The 20751-nt window shown below is 42.0% G+C and overlaps 1 protein-coding gene across 3 annotated transcripts in view; it reads right to left on the reverse strand.

Moving 5' to 3' along the window:
• SIK2 (salt inducible kinase 2) overlaps nucleotides 1-1902 on the reverse strand; it is a 129517-nt gene extending 127615 nt beyond the window's left edge. For all 3 annotated transcript variants that reach the window (XM_065944289.1, XM_065944290.1, XM_065944291.1), the window contains exon 1: nucleotides 1619-1902. In XM_065944289.1, coding sequence (XP_065800361.1) covers nucleotides 1619-1753 — 135 coding nt within the window. In that variant the 5' untranslated portion in view covers nucleotides 1754-1902. The remainder of the gene's footprint in view (nucleotides 1-1618) is intronic.
• Nucleotides 1903-20751: the final 18849 nt, after the last annotated feature.

Raw genomic sequence — 20751 nt, forward strand, 5'->3', positions numbered from 1 at the left:
CATGTAACTAAAGGGCAAACAGCATGGCATTAAGCCATGTTTCCTTAGAGGAATGCAATCAATTTCTTCGTTTTAAAAAATACTGGGATCAGATTAAGTAATCTCACTACAGTCACATTATTTACATTAAAAACTTAAATTGCTAACTCTAGTAAATTTGTGAGAGGAAAATTTGTGACCTTGGCCCTGATGCTAAAAACACACACACACACACACACAAAATGGTCGGAATTCGACTGCCTCAGTCACGATCAGCAGGGCAAGACGAAAAACGAGGATGACACAATGACATATGCCCCTTCTTTTTGGAAACGGATTTCTTCACAGTAAGCAAAACTTCTAAGAACAACAGCTACAAAAATCACTCAAGTTTTCCAATGCCCTTCACCTTACACAGCCATTCTGAAAAAGAATCCTGCTATTTCATATCCAAACTCTGGTACCTTCGCACTAACAAGGAGAAACGCTGAACAGGATGAAAAGTGGAAAGGGAAAAAAGAAAAAAAAAAAAAGGAAAGGATGAAACTCCAGAACAACTACAACGACGCAGAGTAGAGTATGTCAAAAACACAAGGTTTTATTCTAAAGAATGGTTTTGTTTCTACCGTTTTTCTAAAGTATTTAATTTGCACGTCTTAAAATAGAGACCCTGAGGAGAGCAGCTTGAGGCGGTGAAAGGAAGGGGAGGCGGGTTAGGTAAGAAGAGAGACTTGCGAGAAAATATGTGCGGTGCGTGAGAATGTGCGATGGAGGGCGGGGGGGAGATGCTCGCTTCCCCGTCAGGAAGCAGCCGAGGGCTTTTAGAAGAGACAGGTAGAATCTGACGCGGCTTAAGGAACGCGTATTCACCGCCAGAACGCACCCCTGGTAAAGAAATCACCTAGCATAAGAAAGGCCAACCCCACCGACTGTGCGAATGCCCAGATGACCATTTTAACCGGCTCTATTGTCTGGAGTACTAAGGTGGAAATGCCTCAGGCACGAGATCCAGCAAGCCTGACACTAGGTCAGAGATACTGTCTAGCACCAGGAGCGGAGAGAAGATGGGACCGTGGCGCTCCGGGCATTCCCGGCCCTCGGGGCCCCCCTTCCTCGAGTGGCCGGGGAGGGGGCGACGCGGTTCCCCCGGAGCCTTGCGGAGCCCCGTCCGGGGCGTCGGGGCGCAAGCGGTCCCCTCGGCCGGGCTGGCGACGCCTCTCACCGCGCAGCCCAGGAGCGCGGAGACTTCCCCTCCCACCCCACCCCCAGCTGAAAGCCGGGAAGACGCGGAACTTGGGCTCCGGAGCGGAGGCCCACAGACCAGGTCACGGCCACGGGTGCGAGGCTCTGGGCGAAATTCCGGGGGGGCCCCAGGGGTGGCCCAGAGAAGGCAAAGCGCCTGGCGGCCCGGGTCTCCAAATCGGACGACACCCGGGTCCGGGCGACGCGGCCCCGGTCCCCGTGGCGCTCGCCGACCCCTGGAGCTCCCCGGGTCCTCACACTCCCAGGCCCTCTCGTCTGAGCCGGTGACCCGGCCTCTCGGAGCTGCCCAGGCCCCCCGCGGCAGGCGCCCCTCTTGGCCAATAGCTCGTCTCCCGAACCCTCGCCTCGGACGCTCCCGCCGAGCCCCGGGCCGCACCTCCGTCCTGGTGATCCGGTGTCGCCCCAGCTTCACCACGGCGAAGTTGCCCTTGCCCAGCGTGCCCTCGATTTCGTAGAACCCCACCCGGACCGGCCCGCGCTGCAAGTGCCTCGGGCCATCCGCCATGACCATGCTGGGCCCCGCTGCGAGGCACGGCGGACTGGAGCGCTGACTGGTCGGCTGGCGGGCGGACTGGCTGGCGGGCGGGCTGCGCGGCTCCGCTCGGGCGACGGCGGCTCCGCTCTCTCCTGCGCTCCGTCCCTCCCGCTCCGCAGGGCCCAGCCAGGCGCGCGCCGCCGCTGACGTGCGCCGACGTCAGGGGGCCGGGACAGAGGGGCGGGGGCGGGACCGGGCCTCGATTGGTCACCATGGCGACCGGAGCCCCGCCGACGTAGGCGGCGGGCGGCCGCGAGGGCGGGCGGCTGGGCGGGGCCTGGACGGCGCGTTCCTTCCGGGCTCCTGCGCCCTCCGAGCTCGCGGCCGCCTCGCTGAGGAACGGGGCGGGGTAGCGGCCTGGCCCGCCCCGCTCCTCGGCCACCCTGACGAAGGGTAAGAGCGAGCCCTGGTGGGCGGCGCGCAGGGCTGCAGCGACTGGGGCTGGCCCTGGGTCTTCTTCCCCGGCCCCGGCGTTACCCGCCCACCAGGGGGACCTTCCCGCCAAAACCTCTCACCTATGACTACTGTTCTTCCTAAATTTGGCACGGGCGAAGAACTCTGGCTGAGCAATGCATTGCTCACAGGCTCCCTTCTTTGTATCTTTTTCTCATCTGTCTCTATATAAATCCCTCCAAATTTGATGTCTCTTAGCGTTCATTCTGACACCCGCACAGACCCTTATACACTCAACAGTGTATCAGCGGTGAAGTAGGCCTTGGAGATCACCTAATCCAGGGATTTGGAGCCTCAAATGGCCTTTGGGGGCACGAAACCCCTAAAATGTGTGCAATTTTTTAATGCTTCTTTGAGCTTGCCTCTGGGAAGATGGGAATATAGCTTTTAAATGTGTTGGTGACCGCGAAAAGCTTAAGAAATACTTACCTAATCCAGTTTCTTTTCAGATGAGGAATCAACCCCTTGGGAACGAAGGAAATTGCCAAGGTCACACTGGCAATGCTAAAGTTAGGATAGCAAATCACCACACCGATCTTTCATACGCTGACCCAGGGAAACAGGTACAGCGTTATTTTAATATTTTGAATAAAAGGAAACAGACTCTGGAGAAATGGCTTTATTCCCAGACAGAGAGGGAAAGTATAAAATGCGCTTGAAAGGTCTTGTCCCAGAAAGCAAGATTTTCATATCGCAGACATGTCAAAAGGTAACAGGAGTCAGTTTGAAGTTAACTTCACTTACCCATCTGGGACAATTTGAGTATCATGAATGAATACTGATGGAAATGGACTATAACAATGAATTAAAAAAAAAAAAATCCACAGGTGCTTACTTATTCTTACAGTGTTTCAGCTCAGTTCAGTCATTCAGTCGTATCTGACTCTTTTCGACCCCGTGGACTGCAGCACGCCAAGCTTCTCTGTCCATCAACAACTCCCAGAGCTTACTCAAACTCATGTCCATTGAGTCGGTGATGCCACCCAACCATTTCATCCTCTGTCATCCCCTTCTTCTCCTGCCTTCAATCTTTCCCACCATCAAGGTCATTTCCAATGAGTCAGTTTTTCACATCAGGTAGCCAAAGTATTGGAGTTTCAACTTCAATATCAGTCCTTCCAATGAATATTCAGGACTGATTTTCTTTATGATTGACTGGTTGGATCTCCTTGCTGTCCAAGGGACTCTCAAGAGTCTTCTCCAACACCACAGTTCAAAAGCATCAATTCTTCAGCACTCAGCTTTCTTTATAGTCCAACTCTCACATCCATACATGACTACTGGAAAAACCGTAACTTTGACTAGATGGACCTTTGTTGGCCAAGTAATGTCTCTGCTTTTTAATATGCTGTTTAGGTTGGTCATAGCTTTTCTTCCAAGCAGCAAGTGTCTTTTAATTTCATGGCTGCAGTCACCATCTGCAATGATTTTGGAGCCCCCCAAAATAAAGTCTGTTTATTATAAATAAATGCTATTTCCACTGTTTCCCCATCTATTTGCCATGAAGGGATGGGACTGGATGCCATGATCTTAGTTTTCTGGATGTTGAATTTTAAGCCAACTTTTTCACTCTCCTCTTTTCAGTTTCATCAAGAGGCTCTTTAGTTCTTCACTTTCTGCCATAAGGGTGGTGTCATCTGCATATCTGAAGTTATTGATATTTCTCCCGGCAATCTTGATTCCAGCTTGTGCTTCATCCAGCCTGGCATTTTGCATAATTGATATTTCTCTGCATATAAGGTAAATAAGCAGAGTGACAGCCTTGGTATACTCTTTTCCCGATTTGGAACCAATCTGTTGTTCCATGTCCAGTTCTAACTGTTGCTTCTTGACCTGCATACTGATGTTGCTTTTACTCCTGCATACAGGAGGCAGGTAAGGTGGTCTGGTAGTCCCATCTCTTTAAGAATTTTCCACAGTTTGTTGTGATCCACACAGTCACAGGCTTTCACGTAGTGAGTAAAGCAGAAGTAGATGTTTTTCTGGAACTCTTTTGCTTTTTTGATGATCCAACAGATGTTAGCAATTTGTCTCTTACAATGTTAAATAAGTATAAAAGGGGGAGAAATGGCTATTTTTCTTGATAGTGGAATGTCAACTAATACACGTAGAAGAAATGATGAAATTAGAAAATCACCATTTTGCAACCATTATACTACTAATTGATTCAGATAGAATTATTAATAGATTTTAAAATCATTGGGTGCAAATTTGCTGGGGAACATGATATTTACACAGTCTGAAAGCATCCTCAGATTTCTTATTCGTTACAAATGGATAAAAACATTACTTCCACAGTGGAGAAATCTGACAGACAGCACCATAACTAAAAGATCAAAGTTGATGTCACCAATTAACAATTAATGGAATAAAATGACATGATGTACCTCTTGGATGTGAGGTACTGAGAAGGATACAGCATTTCTTTTGTAGTATTCCTGTCAAAGATACATGTTCTGAAAATAATCACAAAGAAACTATCAGAAAAAATGCAAATTGAGAAACATTCTATCTAACCACTGGCCTGAATCAGTGTCCTGAAAGACTGTGGAACTGTTTTAGATTTAAGGGATTAAAGAGACATGTCACCAAAGGCAATGTGTGACCCTGGATTGGGAGAAAAGTGTTAGGAATATTTTCAGGACAACTGTTAAAATTTCATAGGGATTGCATATTAGATAATAGTATTATTTAAATATTATTTAACAAAAATAGACAGCATATTAAGAAGGAGAAACATCACTTTATCCACAAAGATCCATATAGTCAAAGCTATGGTTTTCCCATAGTCATATATGGATGTGAGCATTGGACCATAAAGAAGACAAATGCTGAAGAACTGATGCTTTCAAACTGTAGTGCTGGAGAAGACTCTTGAAAGTCCCTTAGACTGCAAGGAGATCAAACAAGTCAGTACTACAGGAAATGAGCCCTAAATATTCATTGGAAGGACTGATGCTGAAGCTGAAGCTCCAATACTCTGGCCACCTGATGTTTAGACCCTACTCATTGGAAACGACCCTGATGCTGGAAAAGATTGAGGGCAAGAGGAGAAGTGGGGGACAGAGGATGAAGGTTGGGTGGCATTACTGACTCAATGGACATGAGTTTGAGCAAACTCTAGGAGACAGTGAAGAACAGTGAAGCCTGGCACGCTGTAGTCCATGGGTTCACAAAGTGTTGGACTCAACATAGGACTGAAGAACATTATTTAAATGTTAAGCATTTTGAATTTTATAATTGTTTTGTGGTTATGCAAAAGGGTACCCTTATTAAGAGATACACACAGAAGTATTTCAAGATAAAAGTTTTGATATATGCAACTTGCTGTCAAATGGTTTAGCAAAGATAAGGCAAATGTGGCCAAATCTTAAATTGATAAATCTAGGTAAAGGGTATATGGTAGTTCATTGTATTGTTCTTGCAACTTTTCTATACTTGAGCTTTTTAATTAAAATTAATATATTTCTGTACATATAACTTTTATTTCATTTCATAATTTTATGTTATTATTTTAATTTATTTTATATTCCTTGTGTAGGATTGTCTGCCTCTTGGAACCTGCAGTTGCTCACTGTTCTTCTGCCCTTCACTCTCCCAAAGCAGTACCTTATTCTATTGTGAGTTATGTTGTTTGTAAAAGTGAGAAGGAAATTGGGGCTGGAGGAGGAGGAAGGTTTAAGATTAATGATTGCTGGGAGTAGTATATGAGGGTTCATCCAAGTAGACCAGGAGCCCACATATGTACCCCAATCAAAAATAGTTCCCATATATATTTTTTCTAGTTTGATTAATGTGTTTTAATTGCTCTGTGAATGGGTTCCTCTGGGAATCTGATGAAAAGCCACTTAAGAACCAGAAAATACACATAGAGATCCACTAGAGCTAACAACCTCCTCCTTTAGAAGTATATCTTTTGGACAGAAATTAAGACTCATTTCTATCTGAATATTTTAATCAGATAATTAGGCCAACTACCTCCTTCTGCAAACTAGGATTACAACTTGATTTAGGGATGGATGGAAATAGAAAGGATTGGTGGGGAATATCAAAAGGTGTCTGGCAAGCCAGAATTCAGTGTGAGGGTGCTGAGTGTCTAGAGGTTAGAGAAAAAGAGCCTTGAGGTGGGAGAGAATTAGGAGGAGCTGGCCAAAAAACAAGCAAACAAACAAACAAACAAACAAACAAAAAAACTTTGGCCACCTGGAAATGCAGCAAGGGTGCCACTGAAAATCACTGGTAGGTTGTCAATGTAACCCTCAAGAAATACATGAGGACTAAGTCAGAATATTGCAACCTTGGGATCCATGATTCAGCTCTATTTCCTGGGTCCAAAGATCTACTTCCCCTCTCCAATTTTAACTCTGTATATTTCTTCTATACTTCTGCTTCCATTAATTGATAATTATATACATTGCAGCAATTACTAGTACTATTTACGTCTTGCCTTTTTGTCTCCCTTTCTTTCCCTCTTCTAGCTTCTTTCTCTCTCCCTATTCCACCCTCAACGCTCCACAGGCACCACCACCCTGCCCCTCAGGAAAAGAACTAAAAGGAAAAAGGGAGAAAGAGAAGAGAAGAGAAGCTTCATATAACTCCCATCTTTTTCATCTCCAGTTTATATTGGTGAGGTAGAGTGCTTTAGTCATCAAATTTCCTACTTGCTTGACCTTAAAAATGCAGCATTCCCAGCTCAGGCTGTAAGTCCACTATACTTGCCATCCAGTTGCTTAAAAAATATTCATGTAACACTTCAGAAAGCAAAAGCCTGTACACATAGAAGGAATTAAGAAAATGATGAAAGTTTGAGATAAGAATTAGTTCTATAACATACTTAACTTAGAATAAAGCAGTCATAGATTGGAAATGTGGAATGGGAAGAGGAGGTAGCAAAGACGTAGTGGAAGAATAATTTGCAGTGTGAGGAAAGAAAACTTTATGGCTCAGTGCTGTATATCTTTTGCTGAAGGAGATCCCATGAACCTGAAAAATAAATAAGTACCATATGTTTCTTTTATCATAAACAACATCTGCATTTTTGCTGTTTTTATCTTTTCAGAACTAAAAAGAGTCAATACACTGGTAGGCTCAGGGCTGAATTTAGAGTTAGTTAAAATAAAAAATTGGTAAAGTCTTTATTAAAATGGCTTTGCTTAGAAAAAATAGATTGCAAAGTTAGAATGAATACCTTGCTTTTTATAGTGCAAAAGGCAGAAAGTATATCAGAAATTCCAAATCATTGACCTGGGCCAATTACAAGTACTTGTTAAGGTGCTATTATGGAAACAAGCTGGAGGATTAGCATTATGTAAAGAAAACTTTCTTTGGCTCTTTTAAAGGATGGGTAACCATGTCCTGCTTTTAATTTTTTTTAAGTGTAGTTTTAGCTGTGATGGATCTTCTCTAAATGAAGAATGTGTGGTCCTTTCTAAACTTTTGAAATAATTTGAAAGATTTTGTATCTCCTCCCAGATGACAGATTTCCTTAGGATCTTAAATTTTAAAGGGATCTTAGAATCTTTTGAGTCCATCTTCCCATTTGATACAGAAATCCCCAGATACTTGACAGATGGCATCAAGCCTTGGTGTACTGCCTCATGCTTCACTACATGTCTCAGTAGAAAATTTTCTTTCTCCAGTTCTCCAGGCAAAACATTCCTGAATTCACTAGCTAGCTGACAATATTTCTATTCCTTTAGTCTTTCTTCTCATGCTTTTCTGGACTGTGGTTGTCAAAGTCTCTCTTAAAATAGTGTTCTCAAAACTGAATGTAGTAGTCAGATGTAGTGTCAGTGGCTTAGAACGCTGACCACTGAGTAGTCCCTACTTTGATTCAGACACTCTACTCATAAGAATTCAGTCAAAGATTGTGCTAGCTTTCTTTTTTAACAGCCACAGCCTACAGTTAAGATTAAAGCCAACTAAAACCTCTGGCTTTTTAAAAGTAGCAATTAATATTACCATTTTTTTGAGCAATTGCTTTTTAAAAAATGTAAATGGAAATTCTGATAGTTAAAATGTCATCTTGTCGATTTTGATTAGAGTTCCAGATAATAAAATTTTTTGGGTTTTTCACTCTGCTGTCTTTCATGTTACCTAATCTTAGTTCTCTGAGTAATCTGCAAATTCAAAGCATGCTTCTATGGCCTTACTGCAGTTATTATTCTTTGTATCACCACTCCTAGTACAAATGTGTGATTCGTAGTAGGTTCATAATTAGATTGATAAACTGGTAAATAGGACAAAGCCTGGGTCAGAATTTTAGAGCTTGTCACTAGACATCTTCTAATTTGACTTCTAACAGTTTATGGATCAACATTCATTTGATTTGGTTTTGCATATAACCGTGAGTTCCAGGAAGATTATATGTCTAATGCTGCTGGTTCTTGTTCAGTCATAAGTCGTGTCTGACTCTTTGTGACCCCATGGACCCTCCAGGCTCCTTTGACCATGAGGTTCTCCAGGCAAGAATACTGGAGTGGGTCGCCATTTCCTTCTCCAAATGCTGCTGGGGTAAGATTTAAAAGAGGGTCCTCAACAGTCTAATACCAGTGTTTCAATATATAGGCTACCGCACTCTCAGTTACTTTCCCTTTAGTTCATTTCTTTCTATTATTGTAGTATTTTACTAATCTTCCCTAACCCCTCTTAAGTTGTGTGCTTCTTTGAGGGTAAGGATCTAATCTTAGTCATTTTTTAAATTTCCTTAACTTTTCAGCAGAAGTCAACAAGTGCAGTTTCTTTTGACATTTATTGCATTCACGTGCTTAGGCACTATGGCAGACACTGGGGATGCAAACATGCATAAGATATGGTCTCCCTTCTTGAGAATTTATGCTTTAGAATGGGAACTCTGAAATCTATAACTGAGGAGTGAATCATGGGTCTACCTTGGGAAAGCTGCTTAAGCTTTTTCTGCCTCAATTTCTCATCTGTCAACAGTGTACCTGCCTCAGAGTATTGTGGTCAGGATAGATACATAAACAAATACTTAAAGAGGTAAGAGTTAAGAGGTTTACACAGGGAGCTCAGAGGAGAGGTGATTAGCTCAGTTTAAGGGTTCATAAGAGAGCCTGCCAAAAGATGAAAGTTGAGTAGACTTGTAAATCCTGAGTCAGACAGCTGAAAAATGATTGGACAAGCATTTGAAGACAAAACTGTGTGAACCATGGTCACAAAGGTACGAAGAGACAAGATGTGCTCAGGTTCAGTTCAATTCAGTCGCTCAGTTGTGTTGGACTCTTTGTGACCCCGTGAATCACAGTACACCAGGCCTCCCTGTCCATCACCAACTCCCGGAGTTTACTCAAACTCATGCCCATCGAGTCGGTGATGCCATCCAGCCTCTCATCCTCTGTCGTCCCCTTCTCCTCCTGCCCCCAATCCCTCCCAGCATCAGGGTCTTTTCCAATGAGTCAGCTCTTTGCATGAGGTGGCCAAAGTATTGGAGTTTCAACTTCAACATCAGTCCTTCCAATGAACACCCAAGACTGATCTCCTTCAGGATGGACTGGTTGGATCTCCTTGCAGTCCAAGGGACTCTCAAGAGTCTTCTCCAACACCACAGTTCAAAAGCATCAATTTTTTCGGCGCTCAGCTTTCTTCACAGTCCAACTCTCACATCCATACATGACCACTGGAAAAACCATAGCCTTGACTAGACAGACCTTTCTTGGCAAAGTAATGTCTTTGCTTTTTAATATGCTATCTAGGTTGGTCATAACTTTCCTTCTAAGACATAAGCATCTTTTAATTTCATGACTGCAATCACCATCTGCAGTGATTTTGGAGCCCCCCAAAATAAAGTCTGACACTGCTTCCACTGTTTCCCCATCTATTTGCCATGAAGTGATGGGACCAGATGCCATGATCTTAGTTTTCTGAATGTTGAGCTTTAAGCCAACTTTTTCACTCTCCTCTTTCACTTTCATCAAGAGGCTTTTTAGTTCCTCTTCACTTTCTGCCCCAAGGATGGTGTCATCTGCATATCTGAGGTTATTGATATTTCTCCTGGCAATCTTGATTCCAGCTTGTGCTTCTTCCAACCCAGCGTTTCTCATGATGTACTCTGCATAAATTAAATAAGTTAAATAAGCAGGGTGACAATATACAGCCTTGACGGACTCCTTTTTCGATTTGGATCCAGTCTGTTGTTCCATGTCCAGTTCTAACTGTTGCTTCCTGACCTGCATACAGATTTCTCAAGAGGTGGGTCAGGTGGTCTGGTATTCCCATCTCTCAGAATTTTCCACAGTTTATTGTGATCCACACAGTCAAAGGCTTTGGCATAGTCAGTAAAGCAGAAATAGCTGTTTTTCTGGAACTCTCTTGCTTTTTCAATGATCCAGTGAATGTTGGTAATTTGATCTCTGGTTCCTCTGCCTTTTCTAAAACCAGCTTGAACATCTGCACGTTCGCGGTTCACGTATTGCTGAAGCCTGGCTTGGAGAATTTTGAGCATTACTTTACAAGCGTGTGAAATGAGTGCAATTGTGTGGTAGTTTGAGCGTTCTTTGGGATTGGAATGAAAACTGACCTTTTCCAGTCCTGTGGCCGCTGCCTAGTTTTCCAAATTTGTTGGCCTATTGATTGCAGCACTTTAATAGCATCATCTTTCAGGACTGGAAATAGCTCAACTGGAATTCCATCACCTCCACTAGCTTTGTTCGTAGTGATGCTTCCTAAGGCCTACCTGACTTCACATTCCAGGATGTCTGGCTCTAGGTGAGTGATCACACCATCGTGATTATCTGGGTCGTGAAGATCTTTTTTGTACAGTTCTTCTGTGTATTCTTGCCACCTCTTCTTAATATCTTCTGCTTCTGTTAGGTCCATACCATTTCTGTCCTTTATCGAGCCCATCTTTGCATGAAATGTTCCCTTGGTATCTCTAATTATCTTGAAGAGATCTCTAGTCTTTCCCATTCTGTTGTTTTCCTCTATTTCTTTTCACTGATCACTGAGGAAGGCTTTCTTATCTCTCCTTGCTATTCTTTGGAACTCTGCATTCAAATGGAAATATGTTTCCTTTTCTCCTTTGCTTTTCACTTCTCTTCTTTTCACAGCTATGTGTAAGGCCTCCTCAGACAACCATTTCGCCTTTTTGCATTTCTCTTCCATGGGGGTGGTCTTGATCCCTGTCTCCTGTTCTATGTCACAAACCTCCATCCATACATGATCAGGCACTCTGTCTATCAGATCTAGTCCCTTAAATCTATTGATTTAGGTCATACATGAATGGTCTAATGGTTTTCCCTACTTTCTTCAATTTAAGTCTGAATTTGGCAATAAGGAGTTCATTATCTGAGCCGCAGTCAGCTCCTGGTCTTGTTTTTGCTGGCTGTATAGAGCTTCTCCATCTTTGGCTTTAAAGAATATAATCAGTCTGATTTCGGTGTTGACCATCTGGTGATGTCCATGTGTAGAGTCTTCTCTTGTGTTGTTGGAAGAGATTGTTTGCTATGACCAGTATGTTCTCTTGGCAAAACTCTACTAGCCTTTGCCCTTTTTCATTCTGTACTCCAAGGCCAAATTTGCCTGTTACTCCAGGTGTTTCTTGGCTTCCTACTTTTGCATTCCAGTCCCCTATAATGAAAAGGAAGTGTTTTTTGGGTGTTAGTCCTAAAAGATCTTGTAGGTCTTCACAGAACTGTTCAACTTCAGCTTCTTCAGTGTTACAGGGGGGCATAGGCTTGGATTACCATGATATTGAATGGTTTGCCTTGGAAACGAACATAGATCATTCTGTCATTTTTGAGATTGCATCCAAGCACTGCATTTCGGACTCTTTTGTTGACCATGATGGCTACTCCATTTCTTCTAAGGGATTCCTGCCCACAGTAGTAGATATAATGGTCATCTGAGTTAAATTCACCCATTCTAGTCCATTTTAATTCACTGATTCCTAGAATGTTGACATTCACTCTTGCCATCTCCTGTTTGACCACTTCCAATTTGCCTTGATTCATGGACCTAACATTCCAGGTTCCTATGCAATATTGCTCTTTACATTATTGGACCTTGCTACTATCACCAGTCACATCCACAACTGGGTATTGTTTTTGCTTTGGCTCCATCCCTCCATTCTTTCTGGAGTTATTTCTCCACGATCTCCAGTAGCATATTGGGCACCTACCGACCTGGGGAGTTCCTCTTTCAGTATCCTATCATTTTGCCTTTTCATACTGTTCATGGGGTTCTCAAGGCAAGAATACTGAAGTGGTTTGCCATTCCCCTTCTCCTGTGGACCACATTCTGTCAGACCTCTCCACCATGACCCGTCCGTCTTGGGTAACTACCATCAGTTGTGAATATCAAGACTTAGTGATGAAAGTGTTTACAGATAAAACAGGAAGATACATGGGACCAGGTGGTGAAGGACTCCTTCTTCCCCTTCTAGCCAGACTGCTATTCCTAAACCTTAACACAGAAATTCTGAAGTTGCAACTGGGCAGGAAGTTGCAACTGGGCAGGAAGTTGCAGGAGTGGTGGATTCCAGCTGTGGCAGTGATGAGATGTGAAGGACCGGAGAAAGATGTTGAGGATTACTACCAGGTTTTTGACAGGAATGAAGAGATACAATCAATTACTGAGAGTTTGCTATGTGTCATCACTCTGTTGGGCACTAAGCTCCATGAAGTAAGGACCCGGCCCTCAAAGAGCATATAATCAATATCATTCAAGCATTTAAGTCCTTATTTCTTATCTATCTATCTATCTATCTATACACACACACTCAAGAGCCTGTTAAATAATTTGTAGAAACCAATATAAATTATGTTTGTCTACTGGAGCAAAATGAGTGTGCTAGGAGTCAGATGGGGCTTCCCAGGTGGTCTTAGTGGTAGAGAACCTGCCTGTCAATGAAGGAGACATAAGAGACACGTGTTCAATCCCTGGGTCAGGAAGATCCCTTGGAGGAGGAAATGGCAACCCACTCCAGTATTCTTGCCTGGAGAATCCCATGAACAGAGGAGACTGGTGAGCTGCAGTCTGTAGGGTCGCAGAGAGTCGGACGTGACTCAAGTGACTTAGCACACATGCACACACGCAGGAGTCAGATATTCTGCATTGCTATTTGCAAGTTCTGGACACATAATTCTGCAGCTTGGTGAGGAGATTTAGGGTGAAAATTTAGAGGTTCGTAGTACTGATCGTTGCAGTCAAGTTTGTGGATGGTATCATGCAATAAAAGTATCAAGACTGAAGGAAAAGATGTTGCAGCTACTTTTTGCCTTCTGCTAGTCTAGGAGCCTGTCATAGCTCTGGGAGATAAACTCACAGATTCATGGGGGCCAGGTTTTGAGTTTTTGCCATTGTGACTCACCTCTTAAGGGAATAAACACTAAAACAAGTAGATAGCTGTACTTTTCTCATTTTCAGTCTTGTAAAGTGTATTATGTTATGAAAACTGGCACTATGTTAGACTCTCATTTACTAGTGGACCTGTTCATTTTGGTCTTGTAGGTATATTTTGGGAGCTGTGAATATGTAAATTTCAGTATTTTAATACAATCATCCAGTTTTGGTGACTATTAATTTTAACTTAGTCTTAGCAGTTACTTTTAGTTTAAGTGTTTGTTGAATTTAAGTTTCTTATATTTGTAACTGCAAAAATTATTTTAAGATTTGCATTTATTTTTGGTTTTCCAGACTGAGGAATATATCCATTTGCTCAGTTCACTGACCTAAAGATAATAAAATACAAAAACAAACCAAGTAAAAACTGCCCCTACCTCCCCCTCAGAAAAGAGTGAAGGAGGAGACAGAATCCTACAGCATTTGTTTTGCACTCACAGGAGTGAGCAAATGGAGAAATGCAAAAAGAAATGCAAGAAGGCAAAGTGGTTGTCTGAGAAGGCTTTAAAAATAGCTGAGCAAAGAAACAAGAGAAAGGCAGAGAAGAAAGGGAAACATATCCAATTGAATGCAGAGTTCCAGAGGCTAGCAAGGAGAGAGAAGAAGGCCTTCTTTAAATGAATGACACAAAGAAACAGAGGAAAACAATAAAATGGGAAAGACTAGAGATCTCTTCAAGAAAGTTGGTGATATCAAGGGACATTTCATACAAGGATGAGCAGGATAAAGGACACAAATTGTAAGGACCTAACAGAAGGAGAAGAGAGTAAGAACAGGTGGCAAAAACACACAGAAGAGCTATCCAAGATGAATCTTAATGACATGGACAGCCACACGATGGTGTGGTCGCTCACCTAGACCTGGACATGCTGGAGAGTGTGAAGTCAAGTGGGCCTTAGGAAGCGTTACAACAAAGAAAGCTAATGGAGGTGATGGCATTCTAGCTGAGCTGTTATAAATTCTAAAATATGATGCTGTTAAAGTGCTGCACTCAATATGTCAGCAAATATGGAGAACTCAGCAGTGGCCACAGGACTGGAAAAGGTCACTTTTCATCCCAATCCAAAAAACTGGCAATGCAAAAGAATGTTTCAACTACAATACAATTGCACACCTTTCACATGCTAACATGATAATGCTCAAAATCTTCCAAGCTAGGTTTCAGCAGTACGTGAACCGAGAACTTCTAGATGCACAGGCTGGGTTTCAGAGAGATAGAGGAACCAGAGTTCAAATTGTGAACATTCACTGGATCATAGAGAAAGCAAGGGAGTTCCAGAAAAACATGCTTCATTGATTACTAAAGCCTTTGACTGTGTGGATCACAGCAAACTGTAAAATTCTTAAAAAGATGGGAGTACCAGACCATCTTACCTGCCTCCTAAGAAACCTGTATGTGCATTAAGAAGCAACAGTTAGATGGAGAACAGTGTGACAATTCTTTAAAAAACTGGAAATAGAACTGCCACATGACCCAGCAATCCCATGCTGAGCATACACACCGAGGAAACCAGCCTTGAAAGAGACACGTGTGCCCCCATGTTCGTTGCAGCACTGTTTACAATAGCTAGAACATGGAGGCAACCTAGATGTCCAATGGCCAACGAATGGATAAGAAAGTTGTGGTACATATATACACAATGGAATATTACTCAGCTGTTAAAAAGAACGCAATTGAGTCAGTTCTAATGAGGTGGATGGAACTGGAGCCTATTATACAGAGTGAAGCAAGTCAGAAAGAAAAACACCAATACAGTATATTAACACATATATATGGAATTTGGAAAGATGGTAACGACAACCTGTGCGCAAGATGGCAGAAGAGACACAGATATAAAGAACAGACTTTTGCACTCTTTGGGAGAAGGCGAGAGTGGGATGATTTGAGAGACTAGCATTGAAACATGTATATTACCATCGTGAAATAGATAACCAGTCCAAGTTTGATGCATGAAACAGGACACTCAAAGCCAGTGCACTGGGATGACCCAGAGGGATGGGATGGGGAGGGAGATGGGAGGGGGGTTGGGATGGGGGGACACATGTAGACCTGTAGCTGATTCATGTCAACATATGGCAAAAATCATCACAATATTGTAAAGTAATTAGCCTCCAGTTAAAACAAATTAATAATTAAAAAAAAAAAGTGACAGTTAGAACTGGGCATGGAACAACTGACTGGTTCAAAATTGGAGAGGAATATGACAAGGCTGTATATTGTCACCCTGCTTATTTAACTTATATGCAGAGTACATCATGCAAAATTCCAGGCCTGATGAATCACAAGCTGGAATCAAGATTGCCAGGAGAAAGATCAACAACCTCAGGTATGCAGATAATACCATTCTAATGGCAGAAAATGAGGAGGAACTAAGGAGCCTCTTGATGGAGTAGGGGGAGAAGAGGAAAGTGAAAAACTGGCTTGAAACTCAACATCAAAAAGAAAACTAGCATAATGGCATCTGGTCCCATCATTTCCTGGCAGATAGAAGGGGAAAAGTGGAAGCAGTGACATTTTATTTTCTTGGGCTCCAAAATCCAAAAAGTGACTTTAGCTATGAAATTACAAGTCACTTGTTCCTTGGAAGGAAAGGTATGACAAACCTAGACGGTGTATTGAAAAGCACAAACATCACTTTCCTGACAAAGGTCCTCATAGTCAAAGTTATCGTTTTTCCAGTTGATATGTACAGATGTGAGAGTTGGACCATAAAGAAGGCTGAGCACTGAAGAACTGATGCTTTTGAATTGTGGTGGAGAAAACTCTGGAGAGTCCCTTGGACAGCAAGGAGATCAAACCAGTCAATCCTAAGGGAAATCAATCCTGAATATTCATTGGAAGGACTGATGCTAAAGCTCTAATATTTTGGCCACCTGATATGAAGAGTCAACTCGTTGGAAAAGATCCTGATGCTGGGAAAGACTGAGTGCAGAAGGAGAAGGGGGTGGTAGAGGATGAAGTGGTTGAATAGCATCGAAGACTCAGTGGACATGAATTTGAGCGAAGTGTGGGAGATGGTGAAGGACAGGGAAGCCTGACATGCTGCAGTCCATGGGGTCACAAAGAGCCGAGCATGACTGAAAGACTGAACAACAACAATGAAAAGATACTTCTCTGCCAAGAGAGGCCAGAGAAATAAAAGGAGCATGGATCAAGAGGGAAAAATATTTTTTAAATCTAGGGAAAATTGAGCTTAAAGGAGGAGAATTTCAAGAAGGAGTACTTTCAATCCCTGAAAAGATGTCATGCAAGATCAAGATGAAAAGAATTCTTTAGATTTAGCCATGACGAGATAATGGATGATCTTTGCAGAGGATTTCAGAGTACTGAGGGTGGAAGCCAAACTAGTGTGTGTGGGAAGAGGTGAGGAAAAGTGAGTATAGACTGTTCTTTCAAGAATTTTGTCTGTGGAGGAACGAAGATAGAAGAGGATGCAGAGTCATGAAAAGGTTGGTGTTTTATTCTGTTTTCACTGGTGGAAGTTGAAGCATTTTTGGGGAAGAGTAAGAAGAGAGAAAGATTGAAATAATGTGATTAGACATCATCTATAGAAGGCAATGAAATTTGAATGCAAGAGTCAGGAGATGAGATCCCTCCTTTACTCTGATGTGGGAGGTGGGGAGAAAGCAGGGGCAAGTTTGGCTGCAGGTAAGTGGGTAGTTGGCAGTTCAGGAAGTTTACTCTTGGCATCAGTTTCCTCTGTGAGGTAGAAAGCAGATTGATTATCTGCAGAGTGAAAGTGGAGGAATAGAAAGGTATTGATGAGTTGTGAGAGTTTGAAAATCTGCTCTGAGACTGGGAGAGGAAATTGATTAGGACACACAGAAAATTTCCTGAGCAATAAGACTCTTCAGTTGAGGTGAAAAAAACCATGACTTGGAAGAAACATCAATCCATATGGTCATGGGACTTTGTTTTCTTTAATTAATTCATTCATTTTGATTTTATTTTTTATTGTGCTGGGTCTTTGTTGCTGCATGTGGGCTTTCTCTAGTGGTAGTGAGTTGGGGGCTGGCCTTCGCTGTGTTTCACTGGCTTCTTTTGTTGTGGAGCACAGGCTTGAGGCAAGTGGGCTCCAATAGTTGCGGCACACACGCTTAGTTGCTCTGAGGCACGTGGAATCTTCCTGGACAGGGGATCAAACCCGTGTTGTCATGGGGCTTTTTGCAAACACGTTTGGTAGTGTGGTTGTCAGACTGATACAGGGCTTGAATTTGCTGGGTGGATCTTACAGAATGTCAAGGGAGTTGAGGATTTGGCAAGAAAACTGCTAAAAACAATTATCATGTCATCAGGATATATAGGAAAAAAGCAGGAGGGCTGATGGGGAAATGGAGGGCTCAAGAATCTGGAGCATAAATGAGATGAGAGTCAGTACAGGAAAGATCTTGAGGAGTTATGTCTATGCTGATATATTCAAGCTGGATGTTGTTTTAGATGAGCCTAGGATCCAGGGAATATCCTCAAGAATGGGTGATTAGAGTGAGGAGAAATGGTCTGCCTCTTCCCTCACTGTTTTCCCAGGTCCTTCACACAATGCCTGGAACACAGTAAGTTTTCAATATATGTGTGTTAAAAAAAGCAAATACAAATTCTTTATTTTCTATTCCCAGTATATTATACCAATTCTCTTCCCCACATATTTCATTAGTTAACTATAATTATGATAAATTCTCTGAAAGAAAACTACTGCTTGCTATGAGATTGTATAACATGGGGTCCTGATTTAGTCTGGGAGTGGGGGTCAAGAAGTTTTCCTAAGAAAGTGATAATTAAGGTAGGATCTGAAGAAACAGTATGAGTAAGTCAGGGAATAAAAGGTGGGGAGAATCCTACCACTGAAAGTGAAAAGATGTCTAAATATCTTGAGGTGGGAAAAAGCTGAAAATATTCCAACTGAATAGTAAGAATGGAGATAGAGGAATGGGCCTGAAGGGGTAGGTTAGGATCATATTACATGAGGTCCTATATATATAGATCTTGAAGTACATTTTGATCTATTAGACTTGAATTGGGAAAAGTTGACATGCTACTGTTGTTAGGTTATAAATATTAAAAAGAATTATAATGTCATATGGATGTGTGATTATACACAGTGAAATTTGAAAGCTGAAAGATTATATTCATTTAAGAAGGCTCCCTCCAGCAGCCACCACTTCCTTCTACACCAACTTCTTTGGATTAAACAAAGCACATGAGACAGGCTTCCAAAAACCACTGTCAAAATGCACTTAGCTTACCTGGAGAGACAGTCTCTAGGCCTTCTTTGCTAATTTTTTTCCCCATTAGCTTTCATGATTAGGTTAATTAGGTTTTTGCATAGGGAAAAGATAAACATATTGATGGAATGCAAAGAAGGCAAGGAGGAGCAGAGACCTTTGGCTGACCATGGGGAAGTGGAAGTGAGGCTCAGTTAGGCAAGCATTGTTAACGGAGATTTTTAATTTGAAGCTAAAGTTTCAGGGAATACTTGTTTTCACAATTTTGTGTAATATAAATCTACGTAACCTCTAATTTTGCTAAAATGGAGAATTACCACAGGGTGACTGCTGATCCAAGATCCATTTTGGAGGAACTATAGGAAATAACAGGGAAAAACTCCAGAGAAATTCCCAGGGACAATGAAGCCTGTTTAGAACAGATGTGCACGTGTGTGTGTGTGTGTGTGTGTGTGTATGTGTGTGTGTGTACACACCTGAAGTCTGGGACAGAAGGCTAATGTGCAAGTTAGCAATAGAGGCCTAGACCTCTGGTGTAAGTATTCTCGAGGATAACAACCAGGGCAGAACAGAAGCCAGAGTATAGAAAACTGGTGGAGACTGACAGACTCAACATTTGCTCACATCTCCCTCTGCTCCCCACTCTCTCTAGCAACTAGGAGTACTTCCTTTTAAGACTGCTTCTCCTTTTTGGGTGCAGGACGGGGTGAGTCTAAAAGTAGGGACCTGGTCTTTTTTTTTTTTTTTTTTTGGGACCTGGTCTTAAGAATTACTTGGCAGCATGGTACCCAGCCTAAGCAACCAATTATGTAGTCTGGTGCTTGGAACTCTCTGACCCTAAGTTTACCCCTTCCTCTCCCCTTGATCTTGCTGGATGTTGACACAGACTGGAATCTACCCTTTGGTCTTTTCTCATGCCAAATGTAAAGACAGAACAGCTGATACCATCAGAGAAATATATACTCAAAGGTCAAAGCAATGAGATATTTCAAGAGCATAACTATGTCAAAATAAAGTAACAACCTGGGTTACAGATGCCCCTAGAAGAAAATACATTAAATCCAATGGTTAACAAACATAAAGTAAACATAATAAGTAATTTATAAAGAAATCATAAAAGTCAAGAGGAAATACTGGACATGAAATATATGTATGTAATAGTAGAAAGAACAGAATAGACATAGCTAAAAAAAATTAGTGAGCTAGAAGGTCAGATTAAGGAGCTCTTCTGGAAGGAAGGAGGGAAGAATAAAGAAAAACATAAAATAAAAACTAAGAGATAAAGAAGACAGAATTGGAATGTTACCTTCAACTTAGAGAAAATAGGATTGTCAGAAGAGAAAAATAAAAATGGAGAAGAGGAAATATTTGAAGAAATGTAAAAAATTTATCAGAATTAAAGATGAAAGACCTTATATTTATGCTGTTCCAATATTGAAATGGAGGTTTTACAGGCAAAAATAAAATTCTAAAAGTTTCTAGAGAGATGGAGCAGATCGACTACAAAGGAACAAGAATCACCAGGATCTCAGGTTTTCCAAGAGCAACAAGAGATAATGGTAATATTTTTAAAATATTGAAAAGATACTTTAAGCCTAAATTTATATCCAGCCAAATCGTCATTTATTTTTTTTTAAATTTTTTATATAATATTTAATTTATTTTTTTTTCATGATTTTTTAAAATTAGTTGGAGGCTAATTACTTCACAACATTTCAGTGGGTTTTGTTATACATTGATATGAATCAGCCATAGAGTTACACGTATTCCCCATCCCGATCCCCCCTCCCACCTCCCTCTCCACCCGATTCCTCTGGGTCTTCCCAGTGCACCAGGCCCGAGCACTTGTCTCATGCATCCCACCTGGGCTGGTGATCTGTTTCACCATAGATAATATACATGCTGTTCTTTCGAAACATCCCACCCTCACCTTCTCCCACAGA

Source organism: Muntiacus reevesi, chromosome 9, assembly GCF_963930625.1.
Source record: "Muntiacus reevesi chromosome 9, mMunRee1.1, whole genome shotgun sequence".
Taxonomy (NCBI): domain Eukaryota; kingdom Metazoa; phylum Chordata; class Mammalia; order Artiodactyla; family Cervidae; genus Muntiacus; species Muntiacus reevesi.